This window comes from Phyllobates terribilis, unplaced genomic scaffold (assembly GCF_046119375.1).
Source record: "Phyllobates terribilis strain yellow unplaced genomic scaffold, ASM4611937v1 Scaffold_3__8_contigs__length_932513732, whole genome shotgun sequence".
In the NCBI taxonomy this organism is placed as follows: Eukaryota; Metazoa; Chordata; class Amphibia; order Anura; family Dendrobatidae; genus Phyllobates; species Phyllobates terribilis.
The window spans coordinates 126,141,392-126,156,156 of NW_027362763.1; the positions used below are offsets into that span (position 1 = coordinate 126,141,392).

Below are 14,765 nucleotides of genomic sequence, written 5' to 3' on the forward strand. Positions count from 1 at the left end.
CACCGACATCACAAGCACGTGTGTGAAAGGGACGGGGTAGATCCATGAGCCAAAGTCATGTCCCTCCGCCTACCCGGGACTACTTTACAGCGGGTGAGATGCGCTAGTCGGAACAGTAACATCGCCATGGCAATCAGTGTCACTACCACGAACACGTAAAAAGAGACACACAGCTAGCATCAGTAAAACAATAAATAGTATCATTATGCGGTACGTTACTGATGCACAGGCTTCAGGGACTTATGAAATTACATTGCACACTTCACATTTGTGGCAGTCAATTTTTTTTCCTGTTTTTTTTTATGTTTGTTTGTTTTTAATATATATATTGTATATACTTTTAAAATTCTTTTAGCAAATGACATTCTCATGCACACAAGTGTCTCAAACACAAGAAGCAAGTCCATTTATAGGTAGTCCAAGCAATTATTTTTGTTTGTTTTTTGATATTTTTGTGTTTTTTTTTCTGTTTTCGTCGTGGAAATAGCTGCAAACTGAATGGAACATTGACAATTTTTTTTTTTCGTTTTGTGCAGTCCGAAACGCGTCAGGGTGATTACTCATTTTTGAATGTCACACTGGAGCAGTAATACAATGGAAGGGTCGCTCTTTGCGGCTTCTTTGAATTCATCCAGTGTGATTTGGTCGTCTTTGTTCTTATCCATCTTGCTGAAGATCTTGTCTACCCGCTGCTCGGGCGTGAGGCCATCCTCGTTCATTTTCATCATTATCACAGTGCCCACCATTTTATAGATAGCCTGGGGAAGGAGGAAAACAAAAGAGATTAATGACTGCGGGGTCCACAAAAGACATGCATACTGGAGAAAGGCCTCATATGCAGCGACGTTTAAAACGTGAAGAGTCAGCAGCTGCGGGAGAGGGAAGACTGCTGTCAAACATGACTGGACTCCCCATAGAGAAGGCAGAGATGGTTTATTACCCTCTCTGCCTTCCTGATAGTTATATACACAGCGATGAATGAGTGCTCTGTATACAAGTATAAGAAGCGCTGATAGTGCTTCCTTCTCCGGACCCAGTGATCATATGATCACCAAGTGTTTATAGATAGCCTGGGGAAGGAGGAAAAGAAAAAAAATTAAAGATTGTGGGGTCCACAAGGGACATGCATACTGGAGAAAGGCCTCATATGCAGCAACGTTTAAAACATGAAGAATTAGCAGCTGCGGGAGCGGGGAGACTGCTATCAAACACGACCGGACTCCCCATAGAGAAGTCAGAGATGGTTTATTACCCTCTCTGCCTTCCTGATAGTTGTAAACACAGCACTCATTCAGCGCTGTGTATAGAAGTATAAGAAGCACTGACAGTGCTTCCCTCTCCGAACCCAGTGATCATATGATCACCAAGTGTCAGGAGGCAGCGGGAGTTGCTGAGTGTTCACCGAGCCAGATAAGTTAAGTGGTGCAAGCAGTAGGCAAAATTTGTCCTGTAATTGTGCCTTTTATGACATTATGAGGTGCATATGTGAAATAAATAAATAAAAAAAAAAAAAAAGTAACAACAAGAAAAAATAAGGAAATAAAAAACAAAGCCACTCCAAAATAAGGTTTTTAGCCCTGTCACTGATGAAAAAGACTCCAAAACATATAAACAATGTATAAAAATAATTATTATGGAAGGGAAACACAAACACAATTAAAATGTATTTTAGTGGCCCTTTGTTCTTCCTTTAAAAAAAACAACAAAAAACACATATTTGGGTTCTTTTTCTAGCAAGAAAACACAAAAAAAAATCTGAATTTATATATAAATGACAAAAAATAGGCCCAATGTATCACAAAGTAACATGAAAATAATTTCAATAACCGAATGAGAATTTTTTTAAAAAGTTTTTAAAACCGCAAGTGCGAAAACCACCACTCCAACCCCCCGAAAATGTGCTGTTCATAAAAGGGAGAAAATGGTCCATTCTTCACCTGGTTAACAAAAGCCGTCGGCTTATGTTGACATTTCTTGGTATCTAATTGATTGCACTATTATAGTGCAAATTAGAAATGTAGTGAAAAACATAAAAAATATTTTTTTCTCCGTTGTGCAGCTTTCTGCAAATATTTATTTATTTTCCCCTCGGCCACTCATCCCATTTCACTAACACACCAAGCAAAAAACTGCAGCTGCATCCCCCTCTTCCGGTCTTATTTTTAGCTTTTATCCAGATTGATTTTTTGGAGACTGATGAGGTTTCTAAACATTTACAGAGAAAGGGAAACTAATGCAGATGGAACATGTCACAGTTAAAAATGACATATATATATTACAAAGTTGTAGGAATTCACATGTACTACTTTTTATGAAAAAATAATCATAACAATAGGATTGCACTAAAGGCTATAGACACCTATGTAAAAAATTAGCCCAACATATGTTACTGGTTACCGTTAGTTAAAAAAAAAAATTCCACTATGTTTTATTCTGAATTTTTACATCTTTTCAGACCCCCTGATAAGTAGCGTTCCTTCCAATAATAAGTGGTGAAGATAAGTTCTGTGGATGGAGGTGTATATTTCCCTCACTAGCTCTAGTGTATTCACACAGCTTCAACTTTCACTGATTTTTCTTTTTAAAGCCTACATGGGATTTCTACCCCTCTTGTGCTAATGATCACTAATGCTGAGCATTATCCCCCCTCCCACCTAAAATGTAAGATCTGCCAGGGATGCACTCCGTTCTTTCTAAGGTCACATTCAACACATTCAGTATTTGGTCAGTATTTTTCATCAGCATCTGTAAGCCAAAACCAGTGGGTGACAAATACAGAAGTGGTGACGTGTTTCTATTATACTTTTCCTCTGATTGTTCCATTCCAGGTTTTGGCTTACAAATACTGATGTAAAATACTGAAAGTGTGAAAGTGGCCTAACACTCATTATAAGCCTGTGCGATCTGCCCTCTCTGAACACTTGGACGCTTTCCTCCCTCTCCTGTGTGCAACCTCCCGTTTCCTATAACTATACCAGGAGAGAAGGAAGGTGACAAACAGAGAGCCAGTAACAGTGTGGGATTTGGAAAACAGCAGCACTTGCATATCCTACAGGGAATAAGGCAAAACAACATGAAGAACACGTCCAATCTCTGCCCAAGAACCTTGTATCCACAAGGGAAAGAAAATGCTACATCACATGTTCCAAGTAGTGAATGCAGTAGAGGCTTTAGTCACCTAACACCCGCAGTGAATACAGCCTCTACAACTTTTATAACATGGGACATGTGCTGCGGTATTATTCTTCTGTCGTCAGTCGTATTTTTTGTCAGAAATTACCGGGCAGACACCCATGTAAAGCAGTTGCAAAATGGTAGAAAATTTCTAATGAAGACTATTTAGCAAGTTGATTGATTTTTTTTTTCCATGCAAAATCAAGCATGTCCATGGCCTTTAAGAATATGAAAATCCCATAGGTGAGCAGGCCGGGAAACATAGAGGCTCCTCTATCTGCAGCAGTCAGCTAGGAAAAGGAAAATCCTGGCACATGGACAGTGGTCTGGAGTAGGGTCTGGTCTGTACTTATTTTAGGATTTGGGATATGAATTTATTTAGGGATCAGTAAAAACATCATCTTTTGTGTATTTTGGCTGTGACAGCTTCTGATCAGTACTATAGTCTCCTTTGTTGCTGGCAGCGTGACAACGAGCTGCGCTGGTGTCTGAGAGTTGTATGGTCACTGTTGGCAGTATTAGCGATTATTCTGGTCTTTGTATAGTGTTGGCGCCTGACTAAAAGATCAAGTGCACATCTCTCTTTGATTGTGTGATTCTGCGTTTCAGTTTTAGACGTGGCTTCTGGATTAGTGCAAAAGCAGGAACGGGCCCACTGGGATACTGTCTCGAGCAAGAAAGTGTACGGGGGAGCATGAGACTAGAGATTGATGAATCCATTCTGGAAGAACTGATTTAGGGCTATGATTTTGCATAAAATTTTGGGCTCAAATAAATCCAAATTTTTGGGGATTCGATTTGCGCTAATTCAATCAAATGGCAGCCAGTTGAAAAAGCCCTTTTTGCGGGCAGGGAAGGAGTCAAAAATTATACTCATCTCTCCTTGATCCTCCCCACACTTGTCGCTTCTTTTCGGCCCTCTTCTCACTCCAGGTCTTTCAGCACTACCAGCAGAGCATGGTTTTTACATCATTGCCAGAAGATCAGGAGGATCAAAGAGGAGCAATCAAGGTGACCGGACAGGGAGCAGTGGGACAGGTTTGGGGAGGGCCGAGGACAGTTGAGTATAAGATTTTATTGCCCTTTTCTTTGGCCCTCCCCACATTTGCTTCTTCTCTTTGGCCCTCTTTTTATCCTGGGTCTTCCAGCATTGCCCACGTGGGGAGCGGAGCATGGTTTTACATCAGCGGTGTTGCCAAAAGATCAGGAGGATCAAAGAGGAGCAATCAAGGTGACCGGACAGGGAGCGGCGGGACAGGTTTGAGACAGGCCATGTTTGGGGAAAGACGAGGAGAGTTGAGTAAAATATTTTATTGCCTTTTTTAATCTTTCTCTGCAGATTAGTTTTGCCCAGGAGAAACAAGAAATCCAGCTTCCAAGATATGTTAAAAAATAAGCGCTTTATTTGTAATCCATTGAAAAAAAATTGAGAAAAGTGCACATACTTTGTGAAGATTTGGGGTGAAACCCTCCATAAAAACCAGCTATAGCGCTCTTAGTCCTGGTATTTAAAGACTGGAATTTCTTGTATGATTGAGATTTGATTTTGCACCAAATTAATTTGACCAAATTGAATTTTGGGATCTCTACATCTGATGCAACTTGATGGGAACATTTACAACGGGTGATCATTTTTTACCGCTTGAGAAGAGCGATCAGAGGGTGCAAAGCCTCTTACGTGTTGCATCGTGCCCAAACCCTTAGAGTAACCAAGATGATCCTCTCCCGTCCAGGACAAACTCTGATTAATGTTGGTAATCAGCCACCAGATTCCTTGGTTCCAATGCTGTGAAGCTTCAACACAACTGCGCAGTTCACTGAACCAAAGTCCCCGCTCCTGCATCACTGATCCGGGACACAATATCGAGTAAATGTTTGTTCTGAGCAAATGTGTCCCTTCCAGTCACCTATACAATACCTTATATATCATCATATTGTGTAACTGGAATTGTCCAAGTTGCGCCCAATATTGAAACAGGTGAAAACTTTACGATGGGGGATTTTATACCTCGTCTCCTGGTGTGGGCTGTCATGTGGACAATCATCCCTGATTCTTAGGATCCTGATAATATATTTACAAGCTAACTGGGTAGAGACAACATGATATACCGTATAGTGTGTCCAAAATGGGCGACTATGGGGGCAACATTCTGTCCTCCCTTACAAAGAGAGCAAACTTCTATTGTACCAAGTGATATAATGCACATATTAAAAGTAATAACAATGTATAGGTGAGCAATTTAATTTGTGTGGTCCTGGCCGGGGGTCCAGTCTGGTGCTCCTTGGCAGCCGGCCTTCACTTCTGCACCCGACATCCTGCGCTCTGTCAGGCCATAATCGCAAATCCTAGACCTCAAAACCTGCCATCATGGAGGACTTGATAGCTAATCGAATTGCTTTTTTCTACGTGTAGATATATTATACGGATGCAAATTAGCCTTCCTATGGTGTCATTGGTTAGGGACCTCCAACAGGGGTCACTAGAGAGACAGTTTTCTTCCTTGTTGAGGAGAGCTCATTTACATACTTTTCTCCCATGGAGCACTGCTGGTGAGATTCCATATGTCAGCTGGATCTCCTTTATAAGAATCATTACCCCATAAGGGCTGGATAGAAAGGTCCTCATCTATTCAATCAGTTCTCCACCCTGCAAAATGAGCACGTACCCTGAATCAGCCGGCTACAGATGGATGTCCGGTTTGGTTAATATTTTTCAAGGCTCGTTATAGGGTTGGACATAATCTTATAGGGTTGTTACCGTCAATAGGTGGCACTAATAGTTTGCATCCTTTTTTTTCCCCCCATGAAACATTCTCTTTAAAACTGTATATATCAGCAATTGTTCGCTATTTAATCTGAGAGCAGTATAATATAGGGGCAGAATGCCTAATTCCAGGGATGTGTGCTGTAGTTTCAATATAATCAGTGTTTTATCAGCAGGAGATTATCGCTGCAGGACTAGGTGTCGCATGCAAGGCAGTCCAGCTAATCTGTGTAACCCCGCCCCCACCACTGATTAGCAGCTTGCTGACTGTACACAGGAACTAGCCAATCAGGGGTGTGGGCGGAGTTATATACAGCTCAGAATTCATAGCACTGCTATATTTTATCAAAATTGCACCAAGCAGTCCAGTAAGGGACACATCGCTGGAATCAGGGTCTCTGCCCCTACATTATGTTGCTCTAGGATTCCATAGAAAAAAAATGCTGACAGATTCCCTTTAAGAATCAATACTTTAGCTTCATCTGCTTAATGAGGACCCGCTATCCGTCAGAGCTATATTATGTCTAGAAACAGATGCTTAAAATATGTCGTCCTCGTTACAAGGGTGTCTCAATGCTGGAACCCCCAATGCTCAGTTATATTCTATGCAAATGCTCAATTCCCCCACAACAGCAGCACAGAAGGAAAATGAAGCATTAGACTATGTGCACACTACGTCTTTTTCAGGGGGATTCTGCCACGGAATTCACCTGAAAAGGCGTCCCTTAAAATGGACATAATGCATCTAAATCATACCGTGTGCACTTGGCCTTACACAGTTCTCACTGAAATTAAGGGGGTTTTCATGGAATACAGAGACCTGCTGGGTCCTAAAGAGTAAAATACATGGGTCAGATTTATTACTACAGTCAGAAATTTAGAAAAGTTTAGATGCTCAAAATGTATCAGTGTCTGATGACAAAGCTGATGCATCTTCACACTTATAGGGAGGCACAGAAAGTATTTAAAAGGTTATTTCCACTTTTAAAGATGGGTATTGTCAAATATTTCTTGTAAAAACAAGCACTTTTGCAATTTACTATTTTTTTAAATTTCCAGCCGTTCTTGAGATATTAACACTTTTCTTTTTGCTTATAGCTTGTTGCCTAGGAGACCGACCACCGCTTCTGTCTAGCGTGTAAGCATTGCACTGAGGCTGGTCGGGATTAGATGGTAATAGTGTGCTCAAACGATCCAGGCCAGCTTTAAAAAACAGCGCTTACGAGATCAGTAGAAAAAAAGCTTTTAAGCCCTGCACATGTTTTGCTGTTTATCAGAGGTGGTCGATCTCCAAGGCAACAAGTTGTATACAAGAGAAAAGTGTTAATATCTCAAAAACGGCTGAAAATTTTAATAAACAGTAAATTGCAAAAGTGCTTGTTTTTACAAGCACTTCCCAACAATACCAATCTATAAAGATTTAGGAATAACGCTTTAAAGCACGTACTATAATATACCTGTATACTACTATTTTTTCATGCAAGTTCAGTTAAAATTTGGGCGAATTTAGCTTAGTGAATATTCTCCATTCTTTGTAGCCACTTTGGCGAGTAGATGAAGCCCTGATCCCATCTAGTCTTGAGAGCAAGAGTACTAAACCCGACAACCTCATAAAAAAAACCCTGTAAAATGTCACAAATCGCTGCACTGCGGTATCAGGAATCTGGCGGATCATAAACTGGGTCAGTCCAAAATAATTTATTCATGGCAACAAAATCCGCATTAGTAGGTTTACAAATTAACTCAAAATGCCGAGAAGAGCGAGAAAAAAAAGCTCCTCAAGGCTCTGTCCTGACCTTCAGTTACGCAGCTTATGTAAGACAGTAATGCGGCACCAGAATAAGAAATCATCTCCTTCACACGTCTGCTCGGTTCTAGGCTTTACCGTATGGAGACGTCAGAGGGAAAATACGAAGTCATGTCCTCCTATAGCCGGAGGTGAAAGCCACTTCAAGAGGCCATTCCCCCTAATTCACTATGTGCATGCGCACTAAGCCCGGCTGAACATGCATGCGCACTAAGCCCAGCTGAGTATGCTTATATCAATAAGGCATTGCCAGGGGCCTCTCTTGTCCTGCAGAAATAAAGGATTGGGCATGCTGAAATCAAACATGTCTGATCCAATTTTTCCTTACATGTGTGAACAGAGGCTTATCAAGTACGGACAATGTATATAATTACATATATGGTCTCCAATTTTTGATTTTGTGGGTTAAATGAGGAATATGTGCTAAAATGCTGGGGGTCCTGCATACTTAAATACATGGAACAGGACTAGAAGGAGAACATTGTAGAAACAGATTTTGCAGAAAATTTGCAGAGAAAATCGAGAGTGGATTTGTGTCAGAAAAACCTGCTTCGTATTGATCCAGCCTTAGGCCACATTCACACGTTCAGTATTTGGTCAGTATTTTACATCAGTATTTGTAAGCTAAAACCAGGAGAAGAACAATGAGAGGAAAAGTATAATAGAAACACGTCACCACTTCTGTATTTATCACCCACTCCTGGTTTTGGCTTACAAATACTGATGTAAAATACTGACCAAATACTGAACGTGTGAAAGTGGCCGTATAAGGAAAAAAAGCTGAAGGTGCTGTTTATCCAACTCTGCAGCATCTTGGTTCTGGGGACTGATGGGAGTCAAATCGTTTGGACCAGGAAAAAAAAAAATTCAGAAACTGATGTCATAAACACTTCTTAGGCTTCACAGAGATTTTTTGCAACATTTTTATTTCTAGATTGCAAAAAAAACATGAAGCAGTGTTCAGTGTAAATGATGCATTTTTTCCGTAGTTTTTTCCCTCGGTTCTGCACCAAAATACGCAATAACAATCTTCTTTGATTATTCCATTTTTAATTTGTTTTCCAGTTTATTTGAGGTGTTTTGGGCAGATTTGAAGCAGCATTTTCATGCAATTTTTTTTAGCACAGAAAAGATTATAATCTGCATTTAAAATGCAACTGTATTTTTTACATGCTTTTTTTTTTTTTTTAACGTGTTTTTTTCAGGCACCCCATAGAAGCCTAAAAAGGCAAAATGCACCCAAAAAATTATACAGTTCACCAGCATCTTTAAAAGCACAGTGAGCATGAATTTTCACATGTACTTTGCAAAAAAAAGTGTGGAAAAAAAATAATTAAAAAAAAGAACTAAAAACCTTGTTAAAAACCACTGATTTCCAACATGGATTTCTTTTGAAAACTACATTTAAATTATCCGCCTAAAACAAAAATCTGTGTGAACATACTCTAACTACATGTGATGACTTGTTAGCATAGAGAAATTTCCCAATTTATTGCCTCTGCTCAGTCTTTTCATTCTAGTCCTGAGAAAATGTACTTTTTGTTGCAGTTCGGTGCCGGATTATTAATCTTGCTGGATTATTGGATGCTGGATTAATGGAATTCACTGGCTAGTAACAAGTGAAACATATTTGCTGCAGAACTGTAGACAGTAGCCTCGATTCAGCAATCAGTTTTCTGGTGTAAAACTACTTGAAATGTCATAAAACATTTGGTCAATTTGTAGTTGTGCAAAAATTGGGCAAGTTTTTTCATTTTTATACCAGTGCTGGCAACTTTTTGATAAGTGGTTGGAGCTTAGCCAGAAGGAGGTATGGCCGAGAAAGGTAACAAAATTATTATAATTTATGCCAAAAAAGCGCTGTGAATTACAAGAGCAGAACATTCCAGCTTCTGACCGGAGTAACCTTTTTGGCAGTGGTGAGCGGCAGCTGAAAAATGTGCTGCATTCATTAAAGGGGTTGTCCAGACTTGGGGTTCAAGGCTGCAGTCACTCTATGTGACTGTAGACTTGGGAATCCTCACAGCGCACACAGTCTGCGCTGTTAGGATTCTCCACTGACGGCAGTCATGTGACACAAACTTCCGGCCACATTCCGACTAGACGTTTTCGGCCTCACCTAATTCACTTGATTTAAGCAAGGCCACGAAGTCTAGTCGGCACATGACAGTGTGTAAGCAAAGCCCATACATTCCCGGAGCCATCACCAGAAAATCCAGACAGCACGCACACCGTGCGCTGTGAGGATTCACAAATCTGCAGTCACAAAGTAGCTGTAGACTTGGACCCCAAGCCTGGACAACCCCTTTATGATGCACACACCTCTTAATGAATTTGGCGCACCTTTGGCACACTTTTCATCAAAACTGGAGAACAAAACGCCGGTCTTGATGAATCTGGGCCGGTATCTCTTGTAGACATTGCATTGCTTTCAATGACAGCTCTGTCTCCACAGCTTAAGAATGGAATGGGGCATTGACTTGATACCCCTCTCGCAGTCTCACCCTCTCCGGTGATGCCTCATATACAAGTCTCCCCTATCATTATCTGCTGATGTGAAAGCACGGCCGTACCAGACACAAAGTACCCTTCAGCTGCTGCGCTCCGTGCATGTCCCCTTCTGCTGCGCGTCCATTATTCATAAGATTAGGAATGTATGAACACAATATTATGACAACGAGCTTCGTCTGTATGAAGATATGCTCTTATCTCATTTCACCCCCCCGGCCTGTGGTTACAGCACTGACAATTGCAAAACAACACACACGAATAGCTGGAATAAACTACTGATCTAGCAGAGCTGGGTTTGTCATGTGGTTCTTTGGAAGAGCAGATTAAAGAGGAGCGGTTTGCTCCCAATGTTACATAAGGCAGCCGTTTAAAGGGGATGCGTCAACTCTCCTGATGGGTCCGTTTTAGTAAATACTTCTATTCTCCATAAAAAACTAAATTTGGATCATGTTTTCTTATAACTCTACGTTTTTCTGTTCTTCTGTTATTCCTCCCAGAAATGTTTAATTATATTGAAACCTGGATGTTAACATTTCCCCTCTTCAGAGTCACAGTGCAGGGACACACCCACAAACTGATCACTGATTGGACAGTCAGTGTGTAGGGACACGTCCACAATCTGATCACTGATTGGACAGTCAGTGTGTAGGGACACGTCCACAAACTGATCACTGATTGGACAGTTACTCTGTGTAGAGACACACCCACAAACTGATCACTGATTGGACAGTCAGTGTGTAGGGACACGTCCACAAACTGATCACTGATTGGACAGTTACTCTGTGCAGAGACACACCCACAAACTGATCACTGATTGGACAGTCAGTGTGTAGGGACACGTCCACAATCTGATCACTGATTGGACAGTCAGTGTGTAGGGACACGTCCACAAACTGATCACTGATTGGACAGTTACTCTGTGCAGAGACACACCCACAAACTGATCACTGATTGGACAGTCAGTGTGTAGGGACACGTCCACAAACTGATCACTGATTGGACAGTTACTCTGTGCAGAGACACACCCACAAACTGATCACTGATTGGACAGTCAGTGTGTAGGGACACGTCCACAAACTGATCACTGATTGGACAGTTACTCTGTGTAGGGACATGTCCACAAACTGGTCACTGATTGGACAGTCACTGTGTAGGGACACACCCACAAACTGGTCACTGATTGGACAGTCAGTGTGTAGGGACACTGTGGATCACTGATTGGACAGTTACTCTGTGTAGGGACACGTTCACAAACTGATCACTGATTGGACAGTTACTCTGTGTAGGGACACGTTCACAAACTGATCACTGATTGGACAGTTACTCTGTGTAGGGACACGTCCACAAACTGATCCCTGATTGGACAGTTACTCTGTGCAGAGACACACCCACAAACTGATCACTGATTGGACAGTCAGTGTGTAGGGACACGTCCACAAACTGATCACTGATTGGACAGTTACTCTGTGTAGGGACACGTTCACAAACTGATCACTGATTGGACAGTTACTCTGTGCAGAGACACACCCACAAACTGATCACTGATTGGACAGTTACTCTGTGTAGGGACACGTCCACAAACTGATCACTGATTGGACAGTTACTCTGTGCAGAGACACACCCACAAACTGATCACTGATTGGACAGTCAGTGTGTAGGGACACGTCCACAAACTGATCACTGATTGGACAGTCAGTGTGTAGGGACACGTCCACAAACTGATCACTGATTGGACAGTCAGTGTGTAGGGACACGTCCACAATCTGATCACTGATTGGACAGTCAGTGTGTAGGGACACGTCCACAAACTGGTCACTGATTGGACAGTCAGTGTGTAGGGACACACCGACAAACTGATTGGACAGTTACTCTGTGTAGGGACATGTCCACAAACTGGTCACTGATTGGACAGTCACTGTGTAGGGACACACCCACAAACTGGTCACTGATTGGACAGTCAGTGTGTAGGGACACTGTGGATCACTGATTGGACACGTCCACAAACTGATCACTGATTGGACAGTTACTCTGTGTAGGGACACGTTCACAAACTGATCACTGATTGGACAGTTACTCTGTGTAGGGACACGTTCACAAACTGATCACTGATTGGACAGTTACTCTGTGCAGAGACACACCCACAAACTGATCACTGATTGGACAGTTACTCTGTGTAGGGACACGTCCACAAACTGATCACTGATTGGACAGTTACTCTGTGCAGGGACACACCCACAAACTGGTCACTGATTGGACAGTCACTGTAGGGACACACCCACAAACTGGTTACTGATTGGACAGTCACTCTGTAGGGACACACCCACACACTGGTCACTGATTGGACAGTCATTGTGTAGGGACACACAGACAAACTGATCACTGATTGGACAGTCACTCTGTGCAGGGACACACCCACAAACTGATCACTGATTGGACACTTTGTGAAGGAACACACCCCCAAACTGGTCACTGATGGGACAGTCATTGTGTAGGGACACACCCACAAACTGGTCACTGATGGGACAGTCATTGTGTAGGGACACACCGACAAACTGGTCACTGATTGGACTGAGTTACTATATGTAGGGACACACCCACAAACTGGTCACTGATTGGACTGAGTTACTATATGTAGGGACACACCCACAAACAGGTCACTGATTGGACCGAGTTACTATATGTAGGGACACCCTCACAAACTGGTCACTGATTGGACAGTCACCGAGATATGCCCTCAAACTGGTATCAGTTGTCAATTTCTTCATAAATTTTGAGAAGGCATAATAGAGGAATGGCACATTCTATAAGTTATAAGAAAGGGTGCTCCAGTATTGCGATATGATGGGGTAAATAATTATTTACTAAAAAAGATATGTCAGGAGAGCTGATGGGTGCCCTTTAAATGACAGTCCTATGCAAAATTACAGTCACTGCTATAAAGGTAGTGCAGGTTACAGTCACACTAGAGCCACGGTGGGGGAGAGAAGCTGGATTCCTCCTTGTCAGAGTGGATAGCATTATAACACAAGCTCTAACCATTCATAACCACATTCTGCAATGTAGCAGGGGACAATGCCCTCTGACACTACATCCATTCAGCTTTGTGCCGCGTTAATTATTGCCCTCCATCAAAGCTTTCATCTACGCTGCCCATGATAAGCCGCGTAGGGTGGGACGCGCGTCCTAGCTCCGCAGACCATCACTAACCTCTATGATCTCCAGCATCTCCACTCTGGTGATTTTACCATCTCCATCCAGGTCATACATATTGAAAGCCCAATTTAGTTTCTGCTCGAAGCTTCCCCTTGAAGTGATGGACAGTGCACAGATGAACTCTCTGAAGTCGATGGTCCCATCTCCGTTTTTATCAAAGGTTCTGAAAGCGTGCTGGGCAAACTTTGATGCGTCTCCGTATGGGAAAAACTGTCAAAAAGGAAAAAAATATCTATAAAACATAAGCATAAGACATAATACAAGGAGCCAGTCACATGATGGTTCTTCTGCTACACCAATCCACCCGTAAAGTTACAGGATAAAATTCTGGCCACCACTAGGGGGAGCTTATTGCATACATCATATGTATACACTGAACTAAGGATGCAGTAAGTTCACTTATTACTATGCAGAGGATTTGGAGCACTGTGTCAGTCTCAATACAGATAAAGTAAAAAAAATGGTTTACCACTAATTAAAATCTCTACGCATCATCAAAGGGGCTTAAAGGCGTTCACACATTTGGGGGCATTTTTTTCTTAAATGCATATATTTTAGACCAAAAATAATTTTTGCAATTGGTTTCATTAAAAAATGCTTTTATGTAGCATATATTTCCATGTAGATCCTGACGGAAAAATTAGTTAACCTAAAAACTATCAGTGAGCTGGTTCTGATAGGAAGTTTGTAACTCTTATCTGTCTTTTTCTTTCTGAACTCCTCTTTGCTGATTTTTGACCACAGGCCAAAGCCGAACTGAACTTTGCTGTGGTCATAAATAAGCAGAGAAGAGCTCTGGAAAGAACAGAATAAAAAATGAATTTCAAAAGAAAGAGCTCACTGAAGGATTATTAGTTAACTCATTCTGCAGACTGCAATGTGTAGGGAAACAAGGAGCCTGTAAAAAAAGCCAAACTGTGCAAACTTAATAAAACTCAATTGCAAAAATTATTTTTAGTCATTAATAAATGTATTTATGTAAAAGAAAATGTCCCTTAAGGTATCCTTTAATCTTTCTATAAATCATTCTTCTCCAACAAAGTAATAAGAGATTTATTTACAATAAATTACTTTGTCCAGTTTTTCCATTTTAGAAAAGTATTCAGGATGCTGACTGGATCAAATTTCCATTTGCAAAATTGGGGTTTCATTCATTACCATTGTTTAATAACTCTGCTTATGGAACATCACGTTAATGCAAAATGCATTTGACAGCCGACACAACCTGCATCTTACACCATATTTCCCTGCGCCATATTCTATAGAGGCCACTCATAAATCATGGAGCCACATTTA

At 41.5% G+C, this 14,765-nt stretch overlaps 1 protein-coding gene across 3 annotated transcripts in view; it reads right to left on the minus strand.

The window, feature by feature from the left end:
- Positions 1 to 293: 293 nt before the first annotated feature.
- Positions 294 to 14,765, minus strand: part of VSNL1 (visinin like 1) — a 189,274-nt gene continuing 174,802 nt past the window's right edge. For all 3 annotated transcript variants that reach the window (XM_073674127.1, XM_073674128.1, XM_073674126.1), the window contains 2 exons: positions 13,464 to 13,679; positions 294 to 758 (listed from right to left, as the gene is read on the minus strand). In XM_073674127.1, the coding sequence (XP_073530228.1) occupies positions 561 to 758; positions 13,464 to 13,679 (414 nt within the window). In that variant the 3' untranslated portion in view covers positions 294 to 560. The remainder of the gene's footprint in view (positions 759 to 13,463; positions 13,680 to 14,765) is intronic.